The sequence below is a fragment of the Tinamus guttatus genome, unplaced genomic scaffold (genome assembly GCF_059628265.1).
Source record: "Tinamus guttatus ecotype Peru unplaced genomic scaffold, ASM5962826v1 Tinamus_guttatus_pri_ptg000115l, whole genome shotgun sequence".
NCBI lineage: Eukaryota > Metazoa > Chordata > Aves > Tinamiformes > Tinamidae > Tinamus > Tinamus guttatus.
Genome location: NW_028288649.1, coordinates 9951343 through 9972865, shown reverse-complemented (window position 1 = coordinate 9972865; position 21523 = coordinate 9951343). Strand labels below are relative to the sequence as shown.

At 35.9% G+C, this 21523-nt stretch overlaps 1 protein-coding gene across 2 annotated transcripts in view; it reads left to right on the top strand.

The window, feature by feature from the left end:
• KCNH8 (potassium voltage-gated channel subfamily H member 8) overlaps positions 1-21523 on the top strand; it is a 167623-nt gene that overhangs the window by 40906 nt on the left and 105194 nt on the right. For both annotated transcript variants that reach the window (XM_010223299.2, XM_088521180.1), the window contains exon 2: positions 15838-16071. In XM_010223299.2, coding sequence (XP_010221601.1) covers positions 15838-16071 — 234 coding nt within the window. The remainder of the gene's footprint in view (positions 1-15837; positions 16072-21523) is intronic.

Here is a 21523-nt window from a genome sequence, read left to right as displayed (position 1 = left end):
TAATATTCTTAGTTGCTGGATTGTGATCCTAAGGCTATTGTCTTTTCTTGAGTGCATGGAAAATATTTTCTATGAGATGCAAATGAATATTATTTAAATCAGAATTTAATTTGCCAGCTGCCAAAAAAAAAAAAAAAGTGCAGTATTCAACTGAAATACTTTTCAAAAGTACTGGAGCTTAATCTGAATTCCCAGATTTTAATCTTTGCTAAAGTAATATATGTTCATTACTGTCAAAAGAGTTGCCTTAGAGACATAAAAAAATAACTGAGAGCATGAAAAACTAAATTTGAAATATACATATTAAGATGAAGATGATAAACCCATTTCTGAAAGTGGGAAAAAATATGTATTAATTAAAATGGCATTCATTCCTTCTCATTATGGACTTCTTTCCTTAGGGAATCAAGAGCAGGTAACAATGATGCAAACTCAGGAAATATTTTCTCTTCCCCCCTGCCACCCAACTTCTTAACTTTATATAATCTTTACATAAATTTTGATTTGTAAGTACAGTTTAATCCTTGGGTACTACTATCATTCTTCCCAGAATAAGCTTTTATTAGTATGTATTGTGACAGGAAAACTGAGAATAAGAAGAAATGTCTAGAGACAACGTTTGAATTGCTGCGATTGGAAATGAAAGGAAAAATAAGAATAAGGGAAATAATAGTATGTAGAACATGAAGATACTTCAGGACTGGTGCTTACTGCTTCTGCCTAATTCCTATGAAGGAATGTAAACAGCATTTACATCTCCAATCAATAGCACACTTGACTCTTTCTCTATTTTAGCATTGCTAGTTGTGGATGTGTTGTATTTGATTCATGAACAGTAGCATTTAGTTTTGAGGGGCTTAACATGCACAGAAAAGATCTAACTGCACAGATCACACTTTTTTATCTGGATGGAAGCAGAGGGGGAAGAGGCGAACACGCTGCAAAACCATGTGACCACAATGGTTTACAAGTATAGATTGGAGAAACAGAATATGAAAGGCAAATTCTGCCTATGGGCAGATATCAACTACAATATACAAGACTGAAAAAGAAAAAAAAAGATATCAAGTATATCCTATGAGGAGAGAGAGTTGCATCTGATTGAGGCACTCCAGGTCAATAAGATTAGAAAAGTACATACACTGGGCACTTCGGAAAAACACTATGCAGTAGTGAACTAACGGAAATGACCTGGAAACATGCAGGATGACTTAAGAAATAGGAAGTTTGTGCAATAGGCCTTCAGAAGAAATAAGCATATAAAGAAGCCATATAAAATGACAACAGTCATTTTTTGGTACTCGGCATCTGAGAAGCAGTTCTACTCGGTTTACTTTTGCCTCTCAGACAGAACAGGTCCAAATCCTGCCTTTTCATCTATTGAATCAAAGCAAACTAAAATAAACCTGGACCAGAAGAAAGAGTAAAACTGTGGGATATGTGGTAGATAAGAAGTACTGCTGCAGAGAAGTGGCTATAAAGGTGCACCAGTCATAGTGAAGTGCAGTTAAGAAGTCAGTGTCTAAGAGCTGCAAATCCCATATAAAATGAGTTTTAGTTCTCTCAGAGCTAATAGTTAAGGAACATCTATAATAACTTACTGTAATTCTCTTTTGAAAGGCCTACTTAGGATTTATTTTCCTTGTCATGAATGCTTCAGGAGTTCAAAATCAAGTATACAAAACGCCAATCCAAGGCAGCAATCATGTGTACACCATGTCTTGCTTTCAAAACAAAGCTGTTTTGGACATTGCTACTTTGTGTGAAAGCATTGGATGGGATGTTCCTAACAATGTCTGTTAATTATCTCTAATTCTGTGTTCTGAGCGAGATAGTGGTGAGTGCAATGGAAAGTGAATAGAATCCATCTGTCTTATGACTGCTAGGCAGGCTTTTTGTGAATTAGAATACTCTTCAAATGTTTTATAAATGATGTGTTAAGCTTGTTATGATTTTTTCCCCTTATCATTTCACAGAAAGAAAAACCCTTAGGAAATGAAACATCTGTTACAGAAATATCTGGATCATTTCAAATTTTTCATACGCAAGAACATAAGTATTTGGTCAGACTTTTTTTTTATAGTTATACTGGATTTGGAAAAGAAGAAGATCATTCATCCATTCCTCTCATTCAATCTTCTATCAATTAGAGATAGCAAAGTACAATTTAGTCATTAGCTTTACCAGTTGAGTGTTGTTGACTCAATTAGCATCAGCTCTCACTTCTTGAAGTGAGAAACAGCATAGCTAAGAATAATGTGTGAAAATGTCTGACATGCTAGTAAAAAAATGAAGCATCAACAAATTACCTAAACAACCAAATTACTGTACATGTAGTTTAATGAAAAATGTGAAAGTTGCTGGATTTTAATTGAAAATGTGGAGTTTAATTGTCTAGCGATATACTTGTAAAAACGTAATCAAAAGGTTTTCTCTCTTTATCAGGGAAGATGTTAAATATATGCTGTATGGTTTCCTTTGCCTGTAATGCAAGTTGAAATTCAAACCGATAATTGCCAGGTAACTCAGTCTCCTACTGTAGGTATGTAGGTGAGGGCATTTTATCTCTCTGCCATAGCTCTGGCAGTTTGGGATAACAGCCCAAATCCAGAACATGGTTATTCACTCTCTGTGAGGAACGCTTACATGGCAGAGAAAATGGCTTAGGAAGAATTTTTTTTTTTATTAAATGATATGATGGCAGAAGTCACTGTGAGTAACCTTTTGCATGCTATGCACATTTAATACAGTAGACTGAAGTTCAGGAAGATGTGAACCTCCTATCTTCGCTTAATTCAAGTTTGAGTCAAATGCTTTACTTTTCCATTCTAATTAGTTCTTGTTTCTTAATTCCAATCAAAGACAATTACCATGAAAATCAAAACGAAGTCCCTTCCCCAAGATTTCAGACTATTCAAAGAAGTAGCAATAGTTCTGGGGACTGTAATTGCAGCTGAGGCCACAATGTACCCATGTGCAATGTGACTAAACGAAAGAAAAATAACCTTCAAGGATGTTTAAAGCAGAAGACCTGAATGACTTTTAGGACTGACAGAAATTTCTGAAAGGACTTCTGAAGAAGGAAATGTAGACTACATACAGCACGTAGCTTGAACCTTTAAATGCCAATCTACTCATTTTCAAAGGTTGCAGGGAAGAACCCTTTACTGAAATATTACCAGTGAATTATTTTCCAGACATCCAAGCATATATGTTTTTCTTGCATACTGCAAAAATGTCTGTTAATCCTGAGGCTATATCCTGAGGAGAACAAAAGCTTTGGGAAATAGTTAAATCATTAGTTTTGATTTATATTATAGAAAGTCACAAAATACTTAATGAAAACCCTTTTATTTGAAAGTTTGACATATTGATTTAAATTGTTACATTTTTGTATAGGTATGGCTTATTGTTTTACTAATTTTTGAGACTTTTCTGTCCTTCAGAAGCAAAGGTCATATTAACAAAGTACTATTTAAAGCAAAATTGAACGATAATTAAAAGGTAGTTAGTATTTCTGGAAGTCTAAGTATGTGCTACTTCTGAGGAACACTTTGGCAGGTAGTGGGTTGGTTTGTGGGTTAGAAAAATGGGGATTGCTCTTGGGCAGCTTTACAAAACTTGTAACTTGTCCTTACTAATTTTATGACAGTATTCAAAATAAATTTAAATTATTATAATTAATTCAATATTTTTATATGTTGAAAAATATCCACTTTATTCTTCAAACAAATTACCTTTTCCAATGGTACTGCAGCACTAACACTATTTTAGTAATATCTACAAAGCATTGTTTACTCCCTCTAATATTCCCTTTGGAATTTCTTTAATGAAGTAGATTGAGGAAGCAAAGTAAAGAGGTTAATGATCTGACCTGTATAGACAGCTGCATCCCACAGCATCCTCTAGAAATGGCAAGCTAATTACGCTGATAGCAACTGTCTTTCCTTAGTTCCTCTGGTGTGTTGGGGTGACAAACTGTTTTACGATTTAAGCAGTTTAGGATTGTCCTTTTCATATATGCTTATAAAAATGCAGCTAGAACAAGGAGTTTACCAAAATTCAAGCTGGTTATAGAAGGATGCCAGCACCACCAGGTGATAATGAAAAGGGAAATAAATAGCAATAAAAAGAACTGATGAGAATCAATTCTTCAAGAAAATCAATAAAGAAAATTGATAAGAATCAATTTCAGAGGTCTGCCTCTTCATTTCTTTTGTCTCCTGGAGTGAGAAGAAGTCTTTATTGCTTTAGTATTCGTACAAGGCTTTGAGAGACTGGGAAATGAAGGATAGGACTTTCTATGATTTTGAGAGTGAGAAGGCTAATCAAGGTTCCCTGGGACAAGAAAAGTTCTTTCACAACTTCCCAAAGGGCCTTTCCAACTAACCTGAGGCTAAAAACTATTAGAAAGCCTTATGAAAGGGGAAGACAGAAGAAGGAAAGCCTGGAAGAAGTGTTATGAAAGCGGTTGGGAGACTTTTATCTGTTTTCTGAATGAATCTTAATTTATTACTGCATCAGATGGTGACTTGTTATTTAGTACTTGGATGATTGCCTGGATGAGAGATTTCATTTTTCCCTGAAACATATTTTCTCTTTGGCTTCAGCTGTGGCTGCTCAGTTTTCCACTGATGTGACTTCCACAGAGGAGTTCATGTCAGTGTAGAAAGCAGTACAGTAGTATTCAACCTCACGTGTTTATTGAAAGATGCCCTTTTTCTGGAATATTGTGTCTTTGAACAATTCCATGAATGGCAGGCCACTTTGACCCAAAGCGGGTTTACATATATTGCTGTACAAAGAATTAGCTAAGCTCACCACTTTAAATGTGAGCACATTTAAAAGGGGAAACCATGTTCCTCCTCCTTTTACAGCCCAATCTCCCTTGCACAGATGTTCCGATCTCATTTGACCACAGGATTCATCCTTCTAATTGAGAAGGACATTAACCCAAGGAGAAAAAAAAAAGTAGTACTTCTCTGTTAGGTTACTGATGAGGTCAACTAAGTGACAGGGAAAGCATAGGGACCTGAGAAAGCCAGATAGTCAAGAGCAGAGGATAAGAATAAGGAATGAATTAAAAGTTTGTGTTACATGGCAGATATTGAGAGAAGCTTACAGGCATAGAGATTTAGTAGTGCCATCTATGGCTGATTGCACGCATTAACACTAACAAAGATGGTATAGCAGAAAAACAAAAGAATAAAGGAGAGAAAGCCAGAAGGGAAGAGGGAAAACTCTTCTCAGTGACCATCTGGGAAGAGTAGTGACAGGATCCCTAGATGGGCATCTTCCCCTGGGGTTCTCTGCAGTGCAGCTAGTGGCAAAGAGGATCTCTCACCTTGCTTTCCCTTAGTACTGTCTACATTTCATTGGGACCCATTTCCATTCATGGTGTTATTAACACTGGAGGGAGTGTGAGAACTAGGTGCTGATGCAGAACATGGGTTTTAAACCTATGTGTACATAAATTACTAGAGAATATCTTTATTTGAGTTTTTAAAAGTCTGTTATCTACTGTTCTGCACACAGTGCTTTGGTTCTCTTTCATAAAATATTTTTTTTTCAAAGTGAGGTAAGGAAATGGGAAGAATGAGGGATGATTCTTTGTGCCAGTGTTTGTTTGAGGCTTCCCATGAGAACCTTCTGTGGCACGCTATAGGAGTTTGCAAGTACACAGCTATGAGAGCAGCATGAGAGCAAGAGCATGAGAAGAATAAAGGAGCAATAACGCCACAGAGGCCCTGGAAACACTGCCTCGACGGCTTAGGTAAAGGTTACCAGGTTGCAAATAGCAGACCCGTAGCTTTACTATGGCACTAAGGTACATAAAGCACTGTGGAACATTTGTTAGTTTTTTTCTGCTTGTATCCACTATACCATATACTGTGCATTTTTTTTTCTGTTTGTGTGGGAGTATTTGTTTGTTTTAGAATCATAGAATCATAGAATCATAGAATCATAGAATGCTTAGGGTTGGAAGGGACCTCTAGAGATCATCTAGTCCAACCCCCCTGCATACGCAGGGACACCTAGAGCACGTGGCACAGGACTGCATCCAAGCGGGTTTTGAAGATCTCCAGAGAAGGAGACTCCACAACCTCTCTGGGCAGCCTGTTCCAGTGCTCTGTCACCCTCACTGTTAAGAAATTTTTCCTTAAGTTCCTATGGAATTTTTGATGTTTCAGTTTCCGGCCATTTCCTCTAGTCCTATCAGTGGCCACCACTGAAAAGAGACCATCCCCGTCCTCTGCACTCCCTCCCTTGAGGTATTTATATACACTGATTAGATCCCCTCTCAGCCTTCTCTTCTCCAGGCTGAACAGGCCAAGTTTCAATGCTTTTTGGTTGGTTTGCTTTTAATAAGCAAATGGTAGTTTTTGTGACGTTTTCAAACACAACTTTTAATATTATTAAAACTGAAGGAAGTTACGCCATACCATTGTGCACAAAATGTGTCATTACCCTATTTGCTCATATTTACATATGAGGAGGCTTGAAATGATTTTCTTACAACATAATACAATATGAACATCCTAGCCTTTACTTAAAGTCACCTTATTTTGTGGGAATAAAAGGAAAAGCAACAAAACAGCCAGAAAAATATGAGGTTTTCCTCTATCCCAGTAAGACTTTACAACCAAGACAGAACCTCACTTAGTTATAGATGTTCTTTGCCATTTACGGACAGGAAGAAAACACAGGGGTGCAGTCAGGAGCATCTGCTTGGTAAGTAAAAATGACATGCAGGTAGTATTAAAATGTTAATCTGAATTCTCTAGTGCCTTATGTACTTAATTATATCATCCAGTTCCTGTGCTTTAAGAGAGTGTTCAGTCTGCCTTAGACATGAGAGACTTTAGTCTGCATAGGTTTCCCATATGATAAATTTAAATATCTACCCTCAGTAATACCTTAGAAGTCACTCCACACCATTCTTGGGCAGTTGAGCATCCTGACCTTGGTACTGAGGTTTAGTTGTCTGAAGGAGATGTTAACATCTCTTCAGTGTTACGGCTACCTGAACTGCAAAAGGATACGAAATAGACAAAATCATTACTGCTGTTGTATGCAATACTGCTAGATAAATTGGTGAAATGGTTTATAGACTCTCTGAATAATTTCTATATTCAAAACAAAGAGTGTTTTGGGATGCTCTAGATGCTGAATTTATAGCTTTGGATAGCGTAGGAAATGTTACAGTATGTAACAGTATGTAACAGTAAGTTGTCATTTACACCTTTGTCTTTTTTTAACCTCTGCTGATTTCAATAAGTTTATAGAACCTTGTGCAGCTTGTGCTATAAAGCCTATGTGTCATTAACGTTTTTTTTAAGAAATATTTTTTCCCATCTGTATTCAGTGTCACTTCTACTTGATGAAATAGAGGACCAAGCCATGGTATAAGCAGGAGGCTTACTACAGAATATTTCAACAATATCTGAGTTAGTAAGATATTTATCTCTCTCTCAAAGTTTTCCAGTCAGATACAAGTATTTTATTGCCATTTGGTTAAGGCATTTGGAATGACTTTCTTTAGATTGTGCTTTAGCAAGCCAAGGCAAGATTTCAGACTTCCCGTGTCACTGGTGTTTGATTGCAGCTTCTGCATATTTTGCTCCTTTAGGCTAAAAATAGTGTCAACATTGTCTTGAAAGTAAAATGGCAAAATTTATTTACTTGAAACTTTTTTGACCAGTAAGTGGAAGTTAGTTAAAAGCAAAACTTTTATTTTTGACCAAAAAAAAAAAAAAAAAAAGAAATGTTGCTTGATTACCTAACACTACTGAGTCACTGCACAATAATGAATAGATTTTTTTTGCCAGGGGTATTGGATTTGTTTTGGATTAATTACTGAATGCTGAAATACTACTTCTTTTGATTTACTAAGTAATTTTTTTTTCAAATCTTTGATTTAGAATGAAAACAACATTATTGGCATATGCCAATGGTTGTTTTGTGTTATGTAGGTTCCTTATTTCCATTACAAAGAACTAAAACAAAGCAAAGCAAGCAGATGGAAAACAAAGGTCTGGGTTTTGGAATAATGAAGTATCTTCAGTTCCTTCATGATTTTGTACGCTGCGTCTTGTTTGTATTGCTTAAGTTTTCTGAGATTGAATGCATGGATTTTTTGACAGCTAGCTTTTATTGTGCCTGATTTTCTTTCACTGAGACAACAATGAGACCAAATTATTTATTTCTTCTTCTCAGGTCTTCTTCTTAGGTTTTCTTCTTCTCAAAACAAAAACCTGATGTTTTCCTGCCTATTTACATTTGTTCTCCTTACTGCAAAGCAGTTCCATGTGCTTTGAATTTCTCAAACAGTGCTCCCCCTTTTCAGCCAAAATCTGAATCTTTCTCCAGAGAAGCTTTTTTTTTTTTGGCATGTCTTTCAGATTCCCTAAGCAGTTTCTTCCTTAGTTGTTAGGATCTCTGCAAAAATCTGTAGATCAAGGCCCAGGTGCTCCTGCCCTAATCAATGCCAATCATTCAGGAGGTACTACCTGAAAGACAGCTCTCCATAATAGCTTAATTATAAGAAACATTTGCCTATGTGCCTCTCAGACTCCTACTTTACTTTTCCATTATGGTTATTCTGCCTTTTTTTTTTTTTTTTCAACAACAAGTAGTCCACAGTTTTCAGCATTTTCCCATCTGGATGTTTCACAAGGCCATTGCCAGTTGGGAAGCTCACAGCAAGGTGCGCAAAAAGAAGTTTTGCTCATGGGTTTTATTCAAGAATGCAACATTAATGCATTCTCTTATTTTGATTTAAGAGGAAACCAAGCTCCAGCAAGGGTGAGCTTGGGGTCCGCAGCATAACTCTTCATAAATAGTGGAGTGTAGAGCTCTGCCTGCTCTGAAAGTGGCATTCCCTGGACACTGCTCACCAGCTTCTGAAGCACTTTTTGACATAATTTGTGTCAACCTGTTAGCAGAACATTCTGTAACCAAACTTCTTTTCCACAGTATCATTTTAGATTAGTTGTTGCTTATCTTGAGAAAACTATATACTGAAATTCCTGCTGTTATCAGGGAAGTCATTTCATAGGAACAGACACATAGGAGACATAGAAGTTAACATTGATTGAAGATTTCTATTATCTTTCAGGAAGTGAGAAGAGCATGTAAACCGCAAATGCTCAGAATGCTTACTTTTAGCCTTATTGCCCTGGCACTGTGTTGGCATCTAAATAGTGAAGGGTAATCATTATAAAGACAAATCATCAGCAGAAGCTTTTATAAGGTAGTTTCACATTGCTATGAGAGCTATAGAGGACTGTTAAAGTGACAGTGAACACCCCAGAAATGATGCATATGAGCTAGTGTACATGAAAATGCCTTTGAGCCACTTCAAGTATTAACTTAAGGTCATATAGCTATAGCATTTGTATGAAATGCTGAATGTTAATGCACGCACACTAATGCATGGTTTGTGTGGTATTTGAATGGATGGGGTTTTTTAACACGAGGAATGTCTGGGTACTGCTTTTTGTGTATCTTGCATATAGGAATGAAAATAGTATACAAAAGCTATGTGTTGTTACTATGTACAGGGCCAAGTGGGTCTCTAATAGCCGTGGTTGGAAGCTCCATCATCTAGTGCAAATGCTACCTGTGATCTCCCTTTTGCCATCTCATTAAGATCTGTTCTTGTTTTTAAGTTGATCACTTCTGTGCAGGTGATAAGCTGTTTTGCAAAGAAGCTCAGTGCTGCCAGAGGAGAATTAGTACATATGTGGCACTCACACATGCATATTCTGAGGGTACAGCTTGTCCTGCTCTTGTTCCTGGGTTATTCCATGGCCTGCTTCAGGGACTGCAAATGCAATTTGTTCTCCTTCATTCATTTCATGAATCATGACTATTAGTTCCCCGAGCTCAGCATTTGAACAGAAACTAGTTTCAGCTGGCCTTGCACAGTCTAAACAAGAGCCATGAAGCTTTTCAACTTTGTCCACAGATTCCTTTATATTTCTGAGCTAAAAAAAAAAAAAAAAAAAAGTTCTTTATATACTTACTCATAACTTTCTTTCCACTATTGAACACACTGTATCACAGGGCTTTCCCATCATCACTTCCAGTGGGGAAATAAATTTCCACAGATTCTATGTATTTCAAGTGATAAGATGAAACTTTCTCAATAGTAGTTAAATAGCTCTTCAACCCTAAATCATCACATTGTAAAGAAATCTAGTCCTCCCTCTCCAATAGTCTTGTCATCAGGATATTTTCTAACCCCCTGGGCTACCACTCCATAATCAACATTGTCTCATAGGAAGAACGGAGCATTAAAATTCAATGAGACAGGAAAATTATATTTTAAAGTCATTTCACGCTAGGTCCAAAATATGTAGCTTGCTTGCTTTCCCTCAGGTGTGTAGTAATAACAGTCAGTTAGTCTAGTTCCTATATTCAACTACTTCTATTTGCACCATCCATAACATCTGCTTGCTCATCAGCATATTGCAACATCAGCATCTGTACATATGGTGAGGACAAATATCCACAGTGCTAACCACTGCAGCAGTACATAACAGGCTCAGCAGGCAAGGTACTTAATAATGGCATATGTAGGACACTAATGCTAAAAAATATTGTACAATGGTGCAAATCTTGGGAATAGGTGGCAAAGCTAGTGCTTAGGACAGCTGTAAAATTCATTTTAAAACTTATTTCTGATTTTAAGCAAGAAGTAGCAAAAGGTATATACCAGATCAGATATGCAGATGTCTGACAATGATGTGACTCTTGTATTTGAAAATGTCTCTTTTCATGAAGACTACTGATCTGCAAATCATTTTCCTCAGCTATGTCCTTGGAGTTAAATGCAGGCTTAAATTGTGGATTTATATGACTTGAGCACCTGAGACCTTGATGTTTTAGTCTGAGTTATAGCTGTCCTATCTACAGACAAGGTTAAATGTAAACTATCAGAATAGTCTGGAAAAAAAACAACTTAGGTATAGCTGCATTACACAGATGGCCCTTGTGAGGATGAACTTAAAATTTGTACTTACTTTATTGGAGAAATTACTAAATATGTTTCCTGTGGAGACAGGAATTTTGCTCTGCACTAGACATCACAGAAGAAAACTGTTTATGTTTCCAACCAAACAATAGCTTTGTTTATCTGTTTGTTTGTCTCAGGGATAATAAAGGTTTCATTTCTGCCAAGTTAACAAGCACCTTTAATTCCCGTTGAGAAAGCTCTGAATGATTCTGTACATTGTTATACCATGCTGGTGACTCATCAGTTGCAGTGTCTCTTCACTGCTAGTTTTTTCCTTTTTTTTTTTTTTTTTTTTTTGTATTTTACTTTTCCATCAGTGCTATTCTATTTGCAGCATTTTAATACATATAAAAATTCATGGTTCAGCTGTATATATTTGAACATTGCAATATATTTTTTAGTTGGATCAGTAATATGCACAGTCAGTCTCTGTGCAGTAATAGCACAAATAAAGCTGCTGAAATGAAATTAAAAGTAATAATCTTTAATGATTATATTTCAAAATTAACACAGCTTTTAAGACTGGTAAAAGGGACATTTCATTGCCACCTTGGTTCAACTTTATATATAGCTTTTAAATTATTATGCATACTAAATGTGTAACACCAGGTAAATTAAAAAAAAAAAGGTGAAAAGAGATATTCTAGACTACTTCTATTTCCTATATAGGAAAGATATATAGGAAAGGAGATGCATACATATATATATATTTGGGAAGATGTGTGTATATATATATACACATCTATATATACACATCTATCTATCTATCTATCTATACATATATATATATTTTCTTCTCCTAATTAAGCTAAATGTTAAAGGACTTCAAAGTTATCCCTGCCAAATATTTCCCAACTTTATTCTCTATGAAAAGATTTTTTAAATTTATTTACAAACCACTTTAAAAATTAAAATGGCATAAATCCTAAATGTAGAAAATACTTCACTCAAACTTATTTATTTTATTTATTACAATTTTTGTCTTGATGCTCCATGACTTTAGATGATATAGGCTCTGAAGTCTAGGTATATGTCCAGCTGTCTTAAATCATCCACATACTTTACAGCTCTGATAACTGTTTTACTTGAAAGGTCTCTTGTGATAAGAAGTTAGCAGTACCAGAGTTGCTAATGCATGTGTGTGCATCCGTGTTTCTCTGGAATCCAGTGAAAGATCACCTCCCTTAAAATTGGTGCTTTTGTGGTTTGGATTTTTGCAGTCCCCTTCACCTGCCTTGTCTGTGATACTGTCTTGGCTTTTTGGTGCACATTTCCCTAGGAATAGGTGCTGTCTGGGGTTTTCCTGTTGGTTTGGATGTTTCCTTCATGAAGAAAGCCATGCTGGTGTAGTTTATTAATGGCACTGAAGGTCATTAAGCATTGAGTGTGAGTGTCTTAAATGACTTTTTTCCTCCCTTAAATGATTTACACCTTGTATGTATCAACTAGATTGGGAGGTGGTTTTGCCAATCTCCTGCTAAACTGCATTACAGTTTTAACTTTTTTTGTAAGTAGGAGTGTTGTGCACCATGAAGCATTTTCATTATCAGACTTAATATTATTTTGAAACCAGGGCAAAAGGTTAATTTCTCAGCTATTCTCAGCTGTGGAAACACTACTATAAGACTTATAACAGACAGCTAGCATATTAAGGAAAGAATCCTTTTGTCATTTTTCTCTAAATAAGATGTCACATCTAAACTCATCACTCCCTTGCTAAATCTGTCACCATCTCATTATGGTCAGATAAATTGTGCTCGTTAATTATGAAGGAGTGAATTGCATAGTAGACTTTGCTTTTCATTAATATCAATTCTGACACTCTGTTGTTAAAAGTTTAACCATCCTGTCCTTTAGCATTACATGCTATATTCTATTTCAGCTTGTTTAATTGTGCCTGAGTTTGTGCTATATGTCTGGTGAAAGTTTCAGAAAACACACAGGTCTTCTGCTGATGATTGCTGTCCTATCCACTCCAATATGTACTGCTTCCAAAGCAAATGCGGGCATGCCAGCTCCTAATAACACTTTCTACAAATATTCACATGAAAAGAGTCATTCATTCTTCATAGAAAATGAATACAAAGGAAAAGAAGCATAGAAGCACATTTGTTTTGAAATACTTTTTAAAAAAATGGATACACATGGAATACTTCAGCTGTATTCATCCATCTCAGCTACATTGCTGCTAAAGGAAAAACTTTATAAAATGTTGTTGGATTTCTTTGTCTAGGCCTCTTGTCTCTTTTTTAAATGTTAATTATCACCGAATAAACATCGCTTGAGAATATGGTGAAAATGGTTACCAGACAAAATTATGCTGCTTGATCTTTAAATATTACAAGGAATTGCTAGAATAAATGATTTACCTATTTCCTTTATCTACTAGTTTGGGATTATAGCTGCATCACTTATTATTTGATTTGAAGATTTTAAGCTCAAAACATACAGAAATCATAATCCTGATTTTATTTTTCTGAAGCTGATGCTTTACTGTTGTCCTCCAAAAGCGCAGCAAAATCAGGCTCACAAGCATTATCAGACATCTGCTGATATTAATGGAAAAAGGTCTCTGATTCTAGGAGTTTTTGGAATGGACTTGTAGAAGTAAACTGTTTTTTTTTTTTTTTTTCCTGTTATGAATCTTAAAGTCATCAAAAATGACATGACTTTATTTTGGTGCAAATGAAAGAAGAGTTTGGCCATCTTAAATTTTTCATAAAATCACGATACACTTGGCAAGCTGCACTGTATTCTTGTTCATAATGATATTCTAGCCCTCCTACACTCAGATAGCATCCTCCCTACCCGTTTTGTCCTTTCAGTGTTCTATATTCTGCTTAATGCAATTCAAAACATTTACATAAATTAAAGAATGTCTTTACATTGCATAATTAATCTCATATAATAAGAAACCCAGGAGAAAATTATTTTCATAGCTACTGATAGGTTTGGGATGCATGATCAGCAGGTCTTACACTGCAACACCATCATTAAACTCCAGTGCAAGCATATGATTTTATTCCTCTGGGTAGTGTGGAAATTTAGTTTTGTGTTAACAGAGGGAGCAGCATGTCAGTGCATGACTGGTAATGATACTTATTCCCTAGTTAGGCAAATAAAAATGGCAAGCTAAGTCAAGCACTGCACTGAACTAAAATGCATTTTAAAAATAGTCATTCGGTAAGTGAGGAAAAGCTATTTTAATTTAACAATCCCTTATTGAAAGACATTAATTAGATTTGAGCAAAGGACAATTGAAGCAAAGCCTTGAGAACAAATTAATCATTTAATAAACCTCATCACTGTTTTAAAATTATTGAAATCAATATCAGCCACAGAATTTTATCCCTTAGGTGAATAATGAGTAATGTAGCCAATGAATTTCATGGATGTAAAACTCATGTGACAGTTAAATTAGATTTATTTTTGCTATATTTTATTTTATGCATTCTGTTCTTGCCTTCCCCATTCATGAATAATATATCCCTATATGGGGATTAGACATACCAGCCTGAATTTTCCATTTGAAATTATTCACTTTTGTGAATAAATATTTGTCAAGGGATGTGGGGTTAGCTAATAGTGTTTTTCTTTGATGCACGCACGTACATCCACAGGCACATCGTTCTGAAAAGTAACAGGTGTCTGTCTTGGGACTAAACTGCTCCTAACTTCCCATGGGCAAGTTGGAGGGTAAACCTGTCTTAATGAGCAACAGACAAAAAATAGCTCTTCTTCCCTCAACGTGAAGTGTAGACAGAGTCCTGTCACAAAACTGCATTATTTTTTTCCCCTTGAAGATAGGGAAAAACAGACAAAAAATCTGTATGAGGGCTTTTATGTAACATCTGGAAAGTGTCCCTATTCTAATTTGAAAAACCCTATAATGTTGGAGCTGCTAACACAAGCTGAGGATGATAACTTAAGGCACCTTCAAAGACATTTCCATAGGGTGGAAATGCCATTTGGAGCTATTCACCTACAAAATATGCTCAATGGTTTGAATTCACATGAGAACCTCTCCTTTTATTCATTCGTGTCCAAATGTTTTCATATCAAAATATGGATTTTAATACTCCTTAATCATCACCTAAATACATTGTAGGAGTAAAAAGAACGTATTATGGAGTCAGTGTAGGACATCTTTGATATGTCTGTTTCTACACAAAATAATTATGTTAGGTCACTGAAAGATATTTGATTTTGAATGAAATCTCATTAAAAAAAAAGGCAGGGGGGAAGAAAATAAAAATAGAGGGTGAATGATTCCATGTGCATCCAGAGTATTTCTCAGTTCTATTTTTAAGGGTTTCTCTGAAGGATTGCATAAAAGAAATGAGTTTGGATGTTGAGAAAGATGAGGTTTCACCTATGGAGAGCAAAGGGAGATCAGCTATTTTTAAGATATAGCTGTGTCCTAGAGGAATCTGAGTGACAGCATAATTTAGCACCTGTGAATCTTCTCCAAAACTTCCATGTTCATCACCACTCTCTGCGCAGGTGGTTGTTTTGATGTGCTAATTTTTATAGCTGCTAAGCAGCTCTGAGGCAGTGATCTTAAATTACTGCATGAGGATGCGATGAGGTGTGTACATAGCCATGAGGAACCACTGAATGAAGGTACTCTTAGGGCTATGATATTTGATTTCAGTTCAGACTAATGGTCCAGAATAAAGATTGCAGTCTTTTTCGCAGGCACCTGAGACTTTTTTGAAGCCCATGTGCAATTGTGCCTGCCTACAAAACTAAAAGAAGTTGTCAAACGATGTAGAATTCAGACCATAATGCGTGTTTTACTTTTTATTCTTCTACAGATAGCAACTTCATCCTTGCAAATGCTCAGGTGGCAAAGGGATTCCCAATAGTTTACTGCTCAGATGGCTTCTGTGAGCTTGCTGGATTTGCACGAACTGAAGTCATGCAGAAGAGCTGCAGTTGTAAATTTTTACTTGGTGCTGAAACAAATGAACAGATGATTCTTCAAATAGAGAAGTCACTGGAGGAAAAGGTAGAATTCAAAGGAGAAATCATGTTCTATAAGAAGAATGGTAAGTTTTTCTTTCTTTGTTTTCCTTTTAGTTTGAAAGTATGAAACTTAAATCTATATAGAATACAATATGTGTGTAATGATTTTGTATGTCTAATCAGATTTACAGGAATACAATTAAATAAGGACACACTGTTGCAATACCCATTGTGATTGTGTTCATATTTGTGTTAACGATTTTATGTAATTGAAGTGATTTGCATGACAAGTTACAAAGCCACACAGAAAAGAGTCCTAAATTGCATTATGAGGCACTGTTTTTTCTGGATTCAGTGTGACACGGTATCTAATTCTTGTAATGTTGAAGTCCTGGCTCTTATGGCTAACTTCCTTATTTCAAAATTAATATTTATCTTAAGATAAAAAATGGGTAGGTAACATTTTCACCCTCTTCATTAAAATCTTCAGAACTGACTGGTCTAAGCAACTCATTCTGTTTAGCCTCTAGCTACAAATACATAGTCATAATTTTCAAAATGTGTCAGTATTCTACTTCAAATACACAGTGTCACATAAACATTTTCTGAACATTAAGCAGCTTCACAGACTTTGGTAAATTTTGAGTTGCCCTCTGAAATCTCTAGTTCTTATGGTGAGGCATTTACGAACGAGGTTAGGAAAAGAGAAAGAAAACAATGACGGAAGTTAGCCAAGGTGCACCCTCTTCAGTTTGTCATTTATATCAGGCTCTTCAGTCTACATAATAGGTGTTTCTATTGCCAGGTTTCTTGTGATCTTTGAGCCATGTCACCCATCAGAGATGACATTAATTGTGAGATACAAACAGGATTGCTACTTCCCGGGTGCTATTAGAGCCTTCTCACATGCTTAATGATCTATAGGTATCTGTTAAACATCACTTCTGTTTAAATGCACAGTTTCTAGGTATGTGTTTAGGCTATATATTTTCCTCATAGATCTTATTTACATCTTTGCTACTGAAATATTTTCCTGTCCGATGTTATTACTATTTTATTAAGCACCTTTAAAAATTCTCTCTTTCTAGCAACAGGAATACACTGTCAAAAAAAAATAGGCAGTCCTTTAGAAACTTGGGGAAGACAGTCCCTCTTTCTCTGACTAATACAAAAGAGAGAAAGGTTGACTAGTTGAGTTATGCTCACGACTGCTATTTTTCATAATATGAATTTTGGACTTATTTGAAGGTGCTGTTGAATGCTTCCTCCTCTTAGTCTTTTAGCATTTGAAAGAGACTCCAATAGCTTCTTGAGGAAGGTTATCCAAAGAAAGTAATTTCAGATTTGTAAATCCTACATGAGTGTGGGGAAAAAAATATCTTAACCCAGAAACATAAGGGCTGCTTTTCCCTAGTATTGCAGAGTGCTGATTAGACACAGTGAGAAAGAGATTTCAATGTATGTAAATGTAAGAAGTAAACCTACTATATTCATTTCACTGCCTTGGTCCTAGAGGATAAATTGTGGTTCCTTTGTGCTATGAAGGGGTGCTTCAGGACTTTAACAGGTATGAGCAATGCAGGCACAAAAAAATGCAGGCTAATTTGCTTATCAATGAAGCAACTGAACCATAGATAAATGGGTAAAGGGGAAATTGTTTAGGATAAAAGAATTCGCACAATCCATCCTACTTGCATCCTTGCATATAATCTGAATCAAAGCCATTCCAAGACATTTTCTCAGTAGGAATAAATTTTCTTACTATTATATTTTCCATTTTCACATATTTTTGTACAACTGGAAAGAAGAAATGAATAAGTATTAAAATAACATGAGACTGTTCTTGAATAAAAGCAAGATTTATCTTAAAAATACTCTTATTTTGTCAACAGAACTGCATAGTACAGACACTGCATTTGGTAAATCATTCATCAATTTTAGCAGTGTGTTGTTTCTGGAAAAAATATTTGAATTTATGATACAGTTAAGCTTATTCAACACTGTCAGGGAAAAAAAAAAAAAAGGTGTCTGTCACAGACATTTTTTTAAAAAAGCATTTTAAGGCAAAAGAACTTTCAGAATACCTGCCCCAAAATGATTGTATGGCTACCTTGAGACTCCCCTGATACTGAAAGTAATTGTCAGTTGGACTGGTGCCAAAGTAAATGCCAGGAACATAGTTGGGAGAATAATGATTGGCAGGATCTGTCATCAGAGAGTAAAATTTTAATGTCCTATTATCGCTTTAGGAAGCCTATGTAACTAGGTACCTGCCTTTAATCCTCTGTTCAGAGTTACAGGCTTGCTCTGTCGGCTTTATTGCGAGCCTAAATGAACATCAGTAACTTCAACATACAATCACAAAATGCAAAGTCTCCTTAGGCAAAAGGTCCTGGTGGAGAAAACGTAGAAGCAGTCACCGTAGCAGTGGTTACTGATGGCTGATGTTACAAGAACACCTCAGGGACGGTTTTAGATGAGGAGAATTTAAAATGATAATTTTATTTTTTAAACTCTTTCTTAATACTGCTTTGCAGAAACTCAAAAAAATCTTGAGAGCTTTAAAACCGCCTAAACAGTTCTGGTTCTATGCCAGAAAAAGTTGTTCATTCTGTAATGTTTAAACAAAAATGCTCTAGTAGGTTTGAGTCATCTAGCCTTGACACACTCTCTGTGCCAAGTTGATATGCTATCTAAAGAGGACTGTTAGGGCTGCTTCTGAGATTACAGATTGCTACAGTTGGTTGAAAATATCTACAACAAATTTAGTTGTTGAGGATGGTAATGTAAATACAGAGTAACCTTGCAGAACAAGTTACTTGGGATTTATTAGTGCAGCTGGGAAGAGAACTCACGCTCTGGATTTTGTTTCTAGTGATCTGAAAGTACATTAATTCTACGCTAAAGAACTACATACAGAAATTCCTTTTCTTTTTTCTCCCTGCAAAAAAACTCTAAAGAAACTTAAAAGCTAGAACATAAAGTTTAAAAGGTCTTCAAAAGTCTCAAAACTAAAGTGCTAATAAGCAACAGATTTTAGTGTTTTTCTTTTTTGCAGACAGCCCATGAGGATGTGACAATAAGCCCTATAATCAATGCCAAGTAAGCTCTCAATTTTCAACTGCTGGAAAGGTCGTACCTTGATTACTTCCAGAAACTATCATTCCCTATGTCTGAAACCATTTTCTAGCCTTTAAAAGCAATCTGTTCTCATAACTACAGCCCTGGAATCTGCAGTAGCCCTCAACCTTCCTTTAATTAAAAGCAGTTTGGCCTTTTAGCGTGCATGAACTACTTACAACTTACTTATAGCTTATGTTAAACACTGCATCATCAGTGATGGCCACTGGTGAGTAATGGACTTTTGGGGACCTTCAGTGCGGTGTCTGCTTTAATTTCAAGAATCAGTGTAAAAACAAAGATTCTGCCTGACCCTTCCCAATAGTGTTGGAGAACAGATGTTTTAATAACTTTGTACTCTTATCTGAAAGAGGGCTCAGAAACAAGACACTATATTAGGATAGTGGAATATAAGTGGAGAAGGAATCAAAGTCAGAGTCTCTCTCAGAGTTACTGCATAACTGCACTTATGGCTAAAAGACCATTAAAAAATCTATGGCATAACACAGTTCTCAGATGAACATCAGCAACAACCAGAGGGAAAAGAAATAAGCCTCCAGACTGAGAGATAATCTGTAATCTATAGCCTCAGCCACAGGTATACAGCTCGATAATGTGGCTTCAGGATAGCACAGGCTCCAGTACAGCAAGCAAAACTTTTTTTTTTTGTATTAAAAATGGGTTTAATTTTCTTTGAAGAAACTTAAGTTTTCTTAAAGGTCTTATTTTTTACAAAAAGTAAATTGCTTTTTTCCATCAAACTGTTTAAAGATGCTTTTAATTATTGTCTGAAAATCAAAGTATTTCACTAAAATTCTGTAATATTTTGAAAGTTCAGTGCCACAATAGTAGTTCATGGAACCTGTATAGTACCTCTTTTCTATAAAATGACTTGCCAGTTTTAACAGTATCCTGAAATACACTATGTCTGTGGGAAACATAAGCTTAGCAGTTAGTAAAGAGGCATTTAGTAAAGCTTTCTAATTGATGAACGTCAGAATTTTCCATATGAAACATTAGTTTTCTATTGATATTGACTAACTTATATAGAGACAGTATCATGACAAGCAGCAGAGTCCATAGCAATATGACCTTATTGCTGTTCCACCCCTGCTCCACCTTAGAAATATGGCCTATAAATAAGAACACTAAAAAGCATTTGTGGTTGTTTTGCTCATGTTATCTAAATATAGTATAAAATCCAGGAGTGGAAGGGATGGTGGTAAAATGCCCTGTTGGCAATGTGATCAAAATTACTTGTGATTTTTTTTACTCTAATTTAATGAGAATATGACAAAATTTTTCTTACTGAGTGGATGCTTTGCTCTCGTGGCACTGGTGGGGATATCAGCTAATAGCTCCTTACAATAGCAGCATGACTTATTAAAAGCATAAGTGCTGAGAAAAGACGTGTTCCACTGGAAGCAGAGAGATAGGCAGCTAAATCCATATGCGAGTTTCCTACTGTTTAGCATACTGTTACATAGGGATAGCCCTTCACTGCTTACAGATGCTTGCAGATGAGCATTTTTGCATAGGCATCCTGGGCTTCCAGCTGCACTTAATATGAATGGTTGCTGTGTGAATGATATATGTAATTACTGTTTAATTATGCAGCTTTTATATATGTGTTTTAAGAAGTACAGTTATTTGTATTGTGGTGTTGATACTTTTACTAAGTCTGACCAGTAACTTCAAATTTTCTCACAGTTTTACAGGTTACTCACTTAGGTTGCTGATAGGCTATGTTTTATTTTTATGAGGATTTTCAGCTAGGCTTCAGCTAAAAGCTGACTTTTGTCCCTATGTTTTACCACCCATTAGGTTACTCTTTGTTTAAAAAGGAGAAATTATCACTTCTTCTGGTGATCACATCTCTCCCTTCTGCTGAAAATTTCATTAGCTTGTCCCTGATCCTCAAATCCTTTTACTGAATTATGCCCAAGACTCTGCCTAATTGCCTTCTCCTATGCTGGCAGTTGTGATGAATTTGTGAAGTAGCTCCACATTTTTTGACAGAGTGGCGTGATGCTCAAGTCAGCTCTGTCTATTGCAACCTCTTACTGTTTTGGCTTAGTGAAAGCAGTGCAATTTTCGAGAGTGGCAGAGTAACGAAAAGGTTAAAACCTACTATTTTCCAACTGATGGGGTTAATATAATTCTTTTCAATGAGCAGGCTCAAAGCCTCTTTATACCATGTGCTCACATGGATTCAAATGGTGAACTGGGGAGATTAATCCTCTCTACAGCCTTATGTAACTCCTCAGAGTGTGTTTCAAAATCCTCCTGTACAAAAGCATAACCAGACAGAACAGTGATATCAAGTTCCAATCTGTGGCATGAGTTCTTGTTCGGTTCCATCTTTAGCCCCTTTCTTCCAGAAAGTTGTCCGTTGGCAGAATTTCAAATACAAGT